We start from the raw sequence: 12,345 nt of genomic DNA on the forward strand, positions 1-12,345 counted from the left end.
CTTAATTACTTATTTCAAGAACACTTGATTTGATATCACATACCTTTGATATTCAGAGGGCTTCATCTTGCATACCTTTTTATGCAATATGGCATGATCAAATGTAAAGTGTATGTATGCATATATATGATTTGTAACAGTGTAAACATTTACATTAGAACCTGAATGTACTGTTTAACTGAGATTTTGAATGTCTGAGACTTTAACTGATGAGCTGAGAACCTGTAGGTACTCAGATGCGTAGTGTGATGCATAACAGCATGCATCATAGAACAGGACTGGCAAGACAAATGTGTACCAATTCACTTGTGCAAGCAGTTCAAGGGAGATATGGCTTTAAGATTACAGCCATAGGAAACCCAAGCCTGGAATTACACTCTTTTTTTCCTTTTCTCTCCCCTTCCTCCCCCTTTTGTCTTCTAGTTTTTCTGGAGACCATTCCAGAGTACTTGTGCCATTTAACCTTGCTTTTCATCCCTGCTTCGATATTGTATCTTAATCAAGATTTTCTATTGTGCATAAATACGCTTCTTTCTATTTCACCCCACTGTGTTTTCTAGTGCTGTTTATACACTTGTGACTAAACAGGAAAGAATGGCTCTGAAATACTAAGCATTGTGTGCTGCTTTTTAGATATTCCCAGGAATAAGTGATAGGAGAAGGTATAAGTGAATATAGCTTCAGTTATTTCCAGAACTTCTTTCTTTGTTGAACAGATAAATTATGATAAGATGTGCCCTCTTTGATTTCCTATGGAATTACAAGAGAAGTGGAGATAACCTGATTTTTGTGTGTGGGAACAATTTAGTGTTCTTAAAGAAAGGAAGCATTAGCTTGAAAGCTCTGTCCGCTGTCAGCAGGAATGTTATTATTTGTAAAATAAGAAGTATTACTTCAGTGATATACATACAAATAATGCCTCTTCTTGCCCTTTAAACACTTTAAGGTGAGACTATGAAAAAAGTCAGAAATGTAGAATCAAGAGTCATGCAACTGAAATGAAATATAAGACTGAATAGTTCAGATTGTGAAAGCTTTTTTTTTTCAGTTGCATGTATCTGGCACTTATTACTTGCTATACAGCAGGCTGCACCACTCATGCAGATGGGACGTTTTCTCTCTTATGATATTTTCCCCTATTTGCTTAATAAAAGCATTGCATGGAGAACTGGAGTGGAAGCAATTCTTGAAAGGTAAAACAGCTCCTTCTGCTACCTTGCCCCTTAAGTGAGTAATGGAATGCATCTAAAACAAAGTCAAAATACAGCTACTCAACGATAGATACAATTGCAAAAGAAGTCCCATTGACCCTTCTGGCTTTTGATTAGGTTCCACAAGTGAAAGTGTTCAAAAACAACATGAAAGAAAAACAAAGTTGATGAAGGAAGGTTATTTCTTTGCTTTCAGTAACTGTAGGCAGAGCAAGCAGGGGCAATAGGGTGAGCTCTCCTTGAAAGGAAAGCCCACGATATCTTAAGATAAAGAGCTGAGGAGAGAAAAGCATCCCACGGAACTCACCTGAACCCGCAATCTTAGGATGGGGAGGGGGTGAGATGGGGATATTTACCCGGGCAAATTCAAGTGCAGCATTCCCATCCACCACTAGTTGTCACTTTGCAACCAGCCGGGTTTGTTGTTTTCAGCACTGCGGTTAGCGAGATTGCAGTGCTAATTAAACAGAGAAACTCTCAAAGCTATGAAAAGTCCCGAACCCGAGGAGGTAGGATAGCTAATCTCGGGGAACAGAGAGGAGGGGAAAAGGCAGTTCGAGAAGGGCATAACGCTTCTGTTTTAAGGCTGAGACCGTTCTGGGTTCTGTGCCCCAAACTCAGGATGGGCACAGAAGTCCAGCCCGGCGTGCACACACTCCTCCCGCAAAACTGAGACTTACCTGAAGAAAACGATCGTCTCCCACACGTAGACTCCGAGCGCGTTGACGTTGCACATTTTTCCAGCTCTCACTATGATGTTTATTTTGTACTCCGCGAGGGGTGGGCCGGTGGGGTTGGCCAATAAAGTAGCCCGGCACTTGGGGGAGAATTAGTGAGAGAAGCGAACCACCCCCCCCGGGCCGGGGGCAAGGCCGGGGCGGCTCCTTCAGCACCCCGGACAGCAGCGGAGAGGGCGGCCCCGCTCAGCACCCTGGACAGCGGCGGTGATGGGCGCTCCGCGGTCGCCTGCGGATCTGCCGGCGGCTCCTCTCCGCTCCGGCGCTGCCTTGGCTTAGCTTGGCCCGCCTCTCCGCTGTGCCCCGCCACTGCAGTGCTTGCTTCGGGGCCGGAGGACCAGGCTTCCAGCACCGAGATCTCCCTTCAGCTGGATCCCGTTCCGGACATCAGGCTGGCGAGTGGGAGAGATGCAGGGGATGTAGATTTGCCATCGGGGTGGTGGGGTTGGATGGGAGGGGGGCGACCCTCAACAACCCGGGGCTTTAATCTCTGCTGCTAGCCGGGGTGTCTTCCTAATTACATCCACAGGAATTTGTCAGTGTGAAGCCGTGCTGCAGTCCCGGTCGTGTTGCTTTCCTGCTTGCCGTTTGGGTGCTGTTGATTCCAGCTTCCTGGGTTATTTTCCTCCCGAATAAGTTATTGCTGCTGTAGGGAAGATGTCCCATTGCTCAGGGCCAGAGTGAAGGGGAAGTTTCTTGGGAAGCACTCCCATTGCACTCAGAAAGGAAGTGGCTCAGTGTCCTCCTAATGCATTTCATTTCCCCTCTGCCCTCTCTCCCCTGCTAGGGCTTGCCAGATCTTGGGAGTTTCTTGCTGCATTAATTTACTAAACTAAAAAAAAAAAAAAGAAAAAAAAAAAAAAGAAAAAAAAGGTGGTGGTGGAGAAGAGGCAAAGCAGAAAGGAGGGGGTAACTCAGCCTCTCCACCATCCGAAGGCCCTCCTCTTAGCTGTGCTCATTGGTCTCAGGGTTGAAAAAACTACTCTAGGATGTGGTTGGATAAACGCATGTTGTTCAGCAGAGGATGTTAACCTTTAAAGTGCTGATACGTTTTGTTTTATTTCCTTTTTTTTAACTCAAATCACTGTCTTTTTAAGAAGTCTCTGAAATCATCTCCCTTGACATGGCAAGCGTAACGTGCCTTAAGTCTCCATCTCGTGGAACATCTACTTGAGTAGCAGTTGCTATGTGTTGCTGTTGGCTTTTAAGGATCATCTCTGTTGTTTCTCTTCTTTCTTTTTCCTTTTATTTTTCTCCTTTTTTCCTTCTGACACGTGGTTTTTCAAAGAGGTTTGGCAAACACCAGAGCCATCAAGGCTGGGGCAGGTAAGGAGCATTTAGCAGTTTCATATAAAAGCTCTGGTACCCTGGGCTCCTGTCGTGCTCTCAGGGTGCTGAGTGTGGTTGTTTGGGAGGGAGGAACTGGGCTCCTTAGCCATAGTGTAAGTCAGCCACTCTGGTTTGCTTCTCATTAATTTCTGAGTTAAATGAAAACGTAGCTCTCCTACATCATATAGGACTTTTTTCTGTTCTGTTTTGTCCCATTGTAAGGGGATTTTTCATCTTTATGTTCTACTTTGTTTACCTATCCCGTGCTTTGTAAAACTCCTCATGGAAAAGAAACACTTTTAACACCTTTTTAGCTGTTTTCTTTTCTTTTCCTTTTTTTTTCTTTTTTTTCTTTTTTTTTCTTCCCAATGTGTTCAAAGAATCTTTCCATCCTCAAGGTGGAGTGGGGGTGTGTGAAACGAACAGCTTGCTTCACCACTAGTGTAGCCCCCCGGGCTAGGAATTATCCGTCTTTTTCCTTCTCACATTTGGTTGTATCACAAATGATGTTATTCAGTGCCAAAATTAACCTGATGTTTTTTATCTCCTATTTCTATTTGTTTTAAATCAGTATGTTTGTTTAGCCAAACAGACAAAAATATTTCCTGGGTTGTCTTTCAAAATAAAAGGGGAAGAAAAGAATCTGCTTGGCTCCTATCTATTGAAGAGGAGTTTAATCTGATTTACTCCAGCTACTGGGTCTCAGTGTCTAGCTAGATTAATAACAGGCTCTGATTTCAGTTCACGGTTACTCCTGGGGACGTGGTACTGTGCAGTTCTATGCAGTAGCATTCTCCCTGCTGCTTGCTGGATCCTTGCTGTATTTTCTTTACTGATATTTATCCCCACATGGGCAAGCTTCTTGTCACTATTCTTTTCCAGCCCCCACTGTGCTGACAGCCAAGAGGAGGAGCTCCAAACTGGAAACGCTACTAGGACCCACAGATTAGGAGGGAAATGGTGTTTCCTTGTATTTTGTATTGGAAAGCGGCACCGAGGGCAGAAGGCAAAAACATCTCTTTGCAGCTGTGCCTTAAATCTTGAGGATATCCAGCCTCTCTGCTTCCCTTAGAAATCAGCTCTGTAAGAGATATGACCAGCACATTGGTTTTCTCCCTTGGTTGCAAGTTTCATCTTTATAACAAAGGAATTCAGGCTTGCCTTCTTTTCTCCCAACCACCTGCTCTCCTTGCACTGCCCTGGGTTAGGGAGTAGGGTGGCTATGTGTAAGGTTGAGAAAGCAGATGTCTGTGTGTGTATAACACAACAATGCTTCACAGCTGTTCCTGATGAAGGCTGCAAAACTGCTATTTTTTTCTTCCCAGGGGAAGAATTTACCTGCTTTGCAGTCCTCTGTCCTGGTGGTGCGAGCTGGCAGACTTGAAAGATTTGTTCAGGTCTGTGGACTCTTCTGCTGGTCCTTGATCATTTCTTGTTACTTGTTTTTTTTCTGTCATTTGGGGAAACTAAGACAAAATAATAATAATAATAATAATAATAATAATAATAATAATAATAATAATAATAAAGGGTTGAAGCACGTGTAGGCATTCAGACTAGATCTAGATCAGGTAAAAAATCAAGAGATGTGAATTTAAGAGATGTGAATTTTGTATGTCGTCTTATGGAGGCCCCAAATGTACCTGCACTTCCCATATTACATGTTTTGCTGTTATCCAGAGTATCTTCTGGATTTGTTTTGCTTATTTATTTATTTAGACTAGGATGTCTGCCTCTGGATTATATACTCTTGTATGTCCTCCTGGTGCTGAACCAATTGTTACTTGCTTGTCTTGGTACAGTGCCCTGTATGTGCTACTTAGGTATGTAGTTAGGGCTGGCTCCTGTTCCTTGGAGTTCCTATTCTCTGATTTAACCCAAGACTTTTCTCCCTGGCTTGTCCATAGACTGAGTTTTAGCTCTCTGCTTGATTTTGCTGCAGTTTTGTGATGTTTAGGAGGGTTTACTTGCCAGATCTCTTATTTTCCAAGTAGACTCCAAGTGGTTTTGGAAGGCATTTATAAAATGCCTTTCGCTTGTGGAACTCATTCAAACAGGATAAAGTTTAGTTGTCATAGTCTCAGTGAGGCTTTCAAAGCCAGAATTACCTTCTGTGTGTTCACTTTGTTGCATTTTGAAACAGACTAATAAAAACAGTAACAGTCCTGTAAAACTCATTCTGGATAAAGTTGTCTAAGAAACTTCTGCATCTTAATCTTCCTGGTCTGTGACTGACAGATAGTTTACATCATAAGATACTATGAAATGTTGCAGCTGCTGACAGTGGAGTGTCACCATTGCAGTAATGAACAGATGGGACTTTGTTCTCTGCAGTTCTAGGCTTATCTCAATAAAGAGGAAATTGCTGGGGTTGCATGGTTGGGATTGGTGGGTGCTTGTTCTACAACAGAGGGCAAGATCTCAAATGCTTTATCATCACAGTCTCGTTACCGTCTTCACCATGAGTGAATCTGATTGTTATCATTCCTTCTGGTAGTTCAAACATTTCAGTTAGTATTGGTGACTGAGGCCTCTGTAGTCCATCCAGTGCATCTGGTGGTTTTTCTGTTTTTCTTCATGTTTTCATTAGTGTTCAGGGATAACTGGCTTCTGATGTTTCTTTCCAACATGAGATATTAATCTTCAGTGTTGTGTTTGGCTGTTTATGAGTGGTGATAACCGGGAACAGGATATGACTGTAATCAAGGCTGAGCCACCATTAGCAGTGCAATGAATGGCAGCTGTTGAGGGAAATGGAAATAGGAACATGGCAAAGAATTTGTGAAATAACTCTTTTGCCTTCTCTTGTTACTTCAACTCATAGCTTTCATCAGTCTAGTCAGGAGGATCAGGTCAATTGTATAAGGTGACTGTACAACAAAGCATCTCCTGGCCTATTTTCTCTCCCAAAATCTCAGTGTCTTTCTGAAGATTTCAGAATTTTTTTTTATCAGAATGAAGCTTGAGAAGAATTTAAATATCACTGCATTTTTATTTGCTATATATTAATTGACCATGAAAGGCCAAATCTGATCCAGAATGGAGCTGCTGAAATGCACCTATAGCTGTAAGCCTGTTTCATTATCTCTTTTTCTTATCACTTGCACAGATCAGACCTTTTTGGTAGGATGCTATGGGGAATGTGCACAACATTTTTGACTTGCTAAACTTTTTACTCTGCATGCACAACTACAGATAATGGTTGTACATATAGCCAGGTGATACATCTGTCAATAGGTCCAAGCCTTCCGCAGCTGGAAACAAACCACTTTCTAACTGTCTCCTCTCTCTTAATTCTTTCTCTAGCTGTGAGAGTCACGGAGTACCTGTTCCTCCAGATCCCTTTTAGAGTTTTCTTTCGAATACTCACTGGTTCTGTCCTCTTGAAGTATGTAAGTGAATTTCTTCTCTTGTGAAGCAAATGAATCTTTTTGTGCTCCTGGAGGTCTGTGAGTTCATTTTGGTTTTGATAGTTGACCCCTGTTATCATTTTAAGAAAAGGGAAAAGCTATAGGGCTGTGGAAATCACTCTGCGCCTAAATGAAAATACATTTCATTTGGATAATTCACTCATTCACAACTGCAAGTTGGTTCTGTTTGTGGTCTGGTTTTCATTTATGAAATGGCAGCGCCATTTTCAGTTTCTTTTCTTTCCTTTGTTAAAATTCCAATACTAAACCCTTATATGAGGATAAGCTCCTTCAAGCTGAAAACAGAACATGCACATGCTGCCTTCCTTCCCAGATACATTACAGAATATTCAGTGAAGAAGTGGCTGACATAACAGAAAAGTACTCTCAAAGTATCTTGGGAATACTAAATCCATTATTGTCAGTTTGTTCTGTGGAGAATTGCTAATGAAGAAACAGTGCCCCAAGTATTTTCATTGTGTTTCTCAAGGCAGAGGTTCAAATTGCTACCACAGTAATGCTTGCCTTTTTGATGCTGAAAAATGAAAAACAGGTCTGAAATTGCAGATTTTGCAAAGAATTCTATTAAGTACATTCATATTCTGTTAATTTCTGTGTGTCGTGAACTATTTGTATGCAAAACAGTGCAACTAAATAAAAAATTCCTAGAAACTCATACAGCCTGTGGCACTTTTTTTTTTTCACAATTACTGGTGAAATAACACCCTAGAATGTTCCTGCAATGTTTTCTAAAGTGATTAGTCAAGAATATAGCTGAAAAGATATCCAGATGGAAGAGAATCTGCTCTAACTAATCTAAAGGTCCATCTTATCTACAGTTACAAAAGCATTTTTGGAATTAAATGCTGGTAAGACATTTGAGAAGGTCTGTTTTGGTATGCAGTGGATTGGTGGAGAACATCCAGTGGGGACCTCTGCATAGAAAAAAGCATAGTAAAGTTAGAGGCCATTACGTGTGGAGGTAAGGGATCTGTGGGGTGAATGAGTGATTTTTGGGCTGAAATTCAGACCTCATATATGTGACAAAATATTTTCAATTTGTTTAAAAAATGAGAGGTCAATCGTCATCACAGAGCTTTTATTAGAAAAAGTAATAATGCTGTATTTGGTCACTATGCTGGAGCTTATTGATTATGAAGTACTCTATCATGTTTGGTATATCCTTACCAAATTATCTTCTGGTTTCTGTATGTTTCTTTATTGGGAGCTGTGCCTCAGGTTGACGATAGTATTCAAAGTAGAAGTGGACTGTACAGATAGGCTGCATTGTCTTCCTCCTGCCCTACAGGTTGTGCAGGCAGTTATTTGAAGTGTCTGATGACTGTAGTTTTTCAACCAATGCAGGTACGCTTTCCCTTCTCGTAAGGCCATATATAAACATTAGCTCAGTATCTTAAATATGAAGACCTTTACCCTACATCATTCTCTGCTTTTATATAGATCGTTCTTGACCTTCACTCTCCTGGGCAATGTATTTATTGACAAAAGGATTAGGGGCTGTGTTAGTTTATCATCAGGGGGAAGATAGCCCATTTGTGATTGTGGAGTCCTGGGAAGTAGAGCAAAGCCCTTGGTTAGATGACTGCAAGACTGGTTGCATGCATGTTGGATGGGGCCCTGGGCAACCTGATCTAGTAAATGTGGATGTTTGGTGACCCTGCCAGGCAGGGGGGTTGGAACTTCATGGTACTTGAGGATTCCAACCTGGCTCATTGTGTGATTCTTTGATCATTTAGGAGGCTGTGTGAAGAGCTTGTTGAGTGAGGCATTGACTTCCGTGCCATGTGTGTGAATCAGGTTAAGGCAGTAATCCCTGAAAAAGAGGAATTAAAAAGAAAGAATGTTTGTTTTTCCCCCCAGCAGTGCTGATTTATTAGTGGTTTTCAATGTCTTGTGCTTTATATAATGACACCTGACATGAGCTGTGAGCTGTTCTGCTGCATTTCATGGGCTTGTCACTATTACAGTTTATGTAGTATCAGGAGGGCAACTTAAGATGCAGCATAGGCCTTGTAGCTCTAGAGAAAATACATTGCTCCTTCCATAGGAAGTTTAAGCCAAAAGTCAGAAGTTAATTATCTACTGACCTGTACAAAATAATTACCAGGCGATCCCTGAGAACCCAGAACTACTATTTCTTTCCAAGGTCCGGGCCTATAAAACATCTTTGATTACAGTATCATGTGCATATGAAATAAACCAGAGTTGCTTCTAGAGCCAGTCTTGCCAGAACTTTTCTTTCCAGGTGCTGAACATCATACAGTTGTTGAGAATATTGTATTCTCCTCTAGTTTTGTGCAGCTCCCTGTTTCTGCCTCAGCAACCCTCAGGTGTTGCAGGAAATAAAACTTTTCTATCCTGTGTCTTGCTTGTAAAAGAAAGAAGCTGTTTATTTTGAGGTGAGTGGGGACCAGGTTTTGACAGAGACTTACACTGAGGCATACGTGTCACACCAAGAGCTGTTTGCCTCACCCTCTTTGTTCCTCTTGTCATGGTTTAAAAATAAATTCATAAAAATGGAATGAGAGAAAGAAATGTTACTTACCTCCATTGTTTTATTCATCTATTGAGATCAACAGAGTGTGTTTGGAGGGGGTACCAAGAAACCCTCCAGAGGAAAATTCCAGCTGCCAGCAGTAGGTTGAGGAAGCAAGTGAGGAGGTGACAACCTTCAATGCTGAAGTGGCGCCTCAGTGTCCATGTGCTGAAGCATCCTCTTACATGCCCAAATTTGCTCACAGGACCAACTGGAATAATTTGTCTTCTGGAGTGAAAGAAGCAAGCTGTGGTTGTTTTATTTGTTTTCTTAAGGCTTTTGACAATGGAAATATTTGCAAGTCAGACATGCAGAGGATAAAATAAAACACTGTAGGATCATCCTTCTTTTAGTGAATAAAAGTGGTCTGATCCTCCATTCACTCTAATGAAGATCTTTGACTCTAAAAGGAAGTATTATCACTCTTTCTAACAATCTCCATGCTCCAGAAAGTGCTGATAATAGGGTACATTTTCATATTGCATTAGCAGAAGAAACAGCTTTTCACCTATCTGAGATGCTTCTAGGTTTGATTGCTCTGCTGAGATGTACCATTTTGTTAGAGGCTTCTCTCTAAAGTGTTTCTTGCTTCAGTGTTGCAGTTTCTTTGTATTGTTCAGATTAGTGAATATGCTTATTTTATTAATGTGTTCTGTAAGCTCTCTCTGCTTCAGTGTCATCCAAAGCAGTCAGCTTGCTAGCTAATGATGTTTCATAAAAACACCTTGCTTTTACCCCATTATTTGAGATGGAAAGCTGCTGTTGGGTTATTAAGAGTGCTTCTGTAGCAGGATTGCATGTTACTGTTCCTGGAAATCCACCCACAAGTAAAAGGTGTCATTTGAAGGTCTTGGCTGGGTTGTGCGTAAATCATGATCCTCACCTAAATCCTCACTGCTCCAAATGAGGTACCTCATGCCTCAGGTGCCCTTCTCATAACGACTGGAAAAACTTGGGATTTCAACACACTTGCCAAATAGCTTGTTGTTGCTTTGGGCGATATTTTCCCTTGCAGAGTTAAATCCTAGGACAGGTACAAGTCTGCTTTCATGCTATCTCTCAGTCTGCTCTTTGCCCCAGGCTCAGGCAAAGTTTTGCCCCCACAAGATGTTTGTAAAGCTTATTCTGTGTACTCCTAATTTTCTACTTTTTGTGTAATTAAATCGATTCTCCACTGGGCAAAAGGTGCTATTCAACATAGACATTTGGTTTAGCAAAGGGAATTTGGCATAGTTATTTTTGCTGTCATGCTCTTTGCAAAATATGAATGGAAGGAACATTCCTCTTTGATAACAGCTTGTGCATGACCTATTTGATCACAGCAGTTGACGAGGCTCCTCCTCCAAATGACTGCCACTGCTGATGAATGGAATCTCATGATGTTACTAAGAAACTAATGGCTAATGATCATCTTTCTACACAGCGAGTAGTATTAAGTCACGCACTGGGGAATGACACCAGATTTTCTCGTATTTTTTCAAAGTATTTAAGTAACCGTGGGTTTGAGAAACTCTGAGTGCAGGCAGCTTTTGTGTCTTCAGTTTGGTTATGGCAAAGGCACTCAAGTACTATTAAGTGCTGTGGTACTATTCTGTTGCTGCCTTTACCTGCTGTGTATGTGGCAAAAAGCTAAAGCTACAAAATCTCTGCAGGTTCCCACAAAGCATCAGTAGCTGTTATTTATTAAGAGGAATGGAAGCACAAAAGCCAGGATGTAAACACTGTGAATTTCCTGGGGGGAGGGGAGAAAGGGGGAAATGCTAGCTCTGATTTCTTCCAACCATCAATATAGTTCTCTATGGTGAAAACTGGAATAATATCATGCATTTCCTTTGGAGAAATCAGAGAGAAAAATTGCAGCCCATTCATGATGTTGCAACATGACAGCATTTTTCTTTTAGATAGCTTTCCCTTCCTGTGTAGATAGTTCACTACCAAGGCGATTGGATTAGACAAAAGTGATTTATGTAGGCTGTGCAGAGAGAAAAGGCTTTGTTAGGTTTCAGGGGAGATTTGGAACACTGAGGGTGAGAAACAGCTTGGCTGAGACATGGGGAATCACAATCCTCTCATTAAATCTCCATGCCTATGACCAGACATGGCCTCACTTTGCATTTGCTGCTTGGTTACTGAATCTATGAAGCTGTTGTCTGGAAACAAAAGGCAGTAAATCAAATCAATGGGCATCTTTCAGTGGGAACCAAATAAGACTGTGATGCTGTATTCTCCCTTGGCTTGCTATTTGAATGTAGCAGATGCTGTAACATATCTATGCATGTTTCTACTTGCACCTGGTACAGCAAATAGAACTTTTCAACTTTCCATGTAGTACTTCATGGTTTAGGAGAGATTTCTCCTAACTGGAAAGAAAATCTGCCCCTCTCTTCCCATATAATATATCCATATGAAAATCAACACCTTCAACTGGTGGAGAATTTTATTTTATTTTGATTTGCTTAAGCTTAAACCCTCTTGAGCTGTGATGATGAGAATAAAGCAGGAAGTAGAGTTGGTTCAAAGCAATCTTATGCATTGTAAGGGAGAAACAGAACATTAGTGACTAATACCTGACTTCTAAATGGACAAAAAACATTGGAGAGATGTCTGATGTCTCACTCTGTATTTTCCCTTGGTATGGAAGATCTCTGTCAAAGAGCTTGAAGTTAGATATGGGATTCAATTTTTAAGAGAGCTTTCTTCCATTGAGACAAGCTACTCTAAAATACTTTTCTTGGTGTTTGAGAGCTGGCAGATTTATTTGTGGAGAAACACTTGCATGGGCTTTCTGTATGGGAGCCATGAGCCAAAACTCTAACGTGTTTTATTCTAAAAGTCTGTAGTGTTTTGGTGCAAAAGAGAAAAGGAGTTTAGAAAATGCTGGAACTAATAGCAGAAGGCAGTCAAAGCAGCAAACGAATGACACAGGGTGTTCCAATGGAATTCAGGCAGACTGAAGTACAGGCTTCGCCTTGTAACATGATGTATTGTCTTGTAATGTTAACTGGAATTTACATCAGCTTTCTACAGAGGGTGTGTCCATGCTCCTGTGAAAATCAGAGACCTCTGGGACCTTGTCCGTTAAACAGTTTGTTGGCTCAATA

The 12,345-nt window shown here is 41.3% G+C and overlaps 1 protein-coding gene and 1 long non-coding RNA gene across 3 annotated transcripts in view; one reads left to right on the plus strand and one right to left on the minus strand.

The window, feature by feature from the left end:
- The window catches only part of GLRA1 (glycine receptor alpha 1), a 37,932-nt gene extending 35,120 nt beyond the window's left edge, over nt 1–2,812 (minus strand). For both annotated transcript variants that reach the window (XM_015875916.2, XM_015875915.2), the window contains exon 1: nt 1,892–2,812. In XM_015875916.2, the coding sequence (XP_015731402.1) occupies nt 1,892–1,947 (56 nt within the window). In that variant the 5' untranslated portion in view covers nt 1,948–2,812. The remainder of the gene's footprint in view (nt 1–1,891) is intronic.
- A 44-nt stretch (nt 2,813–2,856) lies between these two features.
- Nucleotides 2,857–12,345, plus strand: part of LOC107320235 — a 127,309-nt gene continuing 117,820 nt past the window's right edge. Inside the window, exon 1 of the long non-coding RNA XR_004308934.1 lies at nt 2,857–3,274. This is a non-coding gene — a long non-coding RNA (uncharacterized LOC107320235). The remainder of the gene's footprint in view (nt 3,275–12,345) is intronic.

This window comes from Coturnix japonica, chromosome 13, assembly GCF_001577835.2.
Source record: "Coturnix japonica isolate 7356 chromosome 13, Coturnix japonica 2.1, whole genome shotgun sequence".
NCBI lineage: Eukaryota > Metazoa > Chordata > Aves > Galliformes > Phasianidae > Coturnix > Coturnix japonica.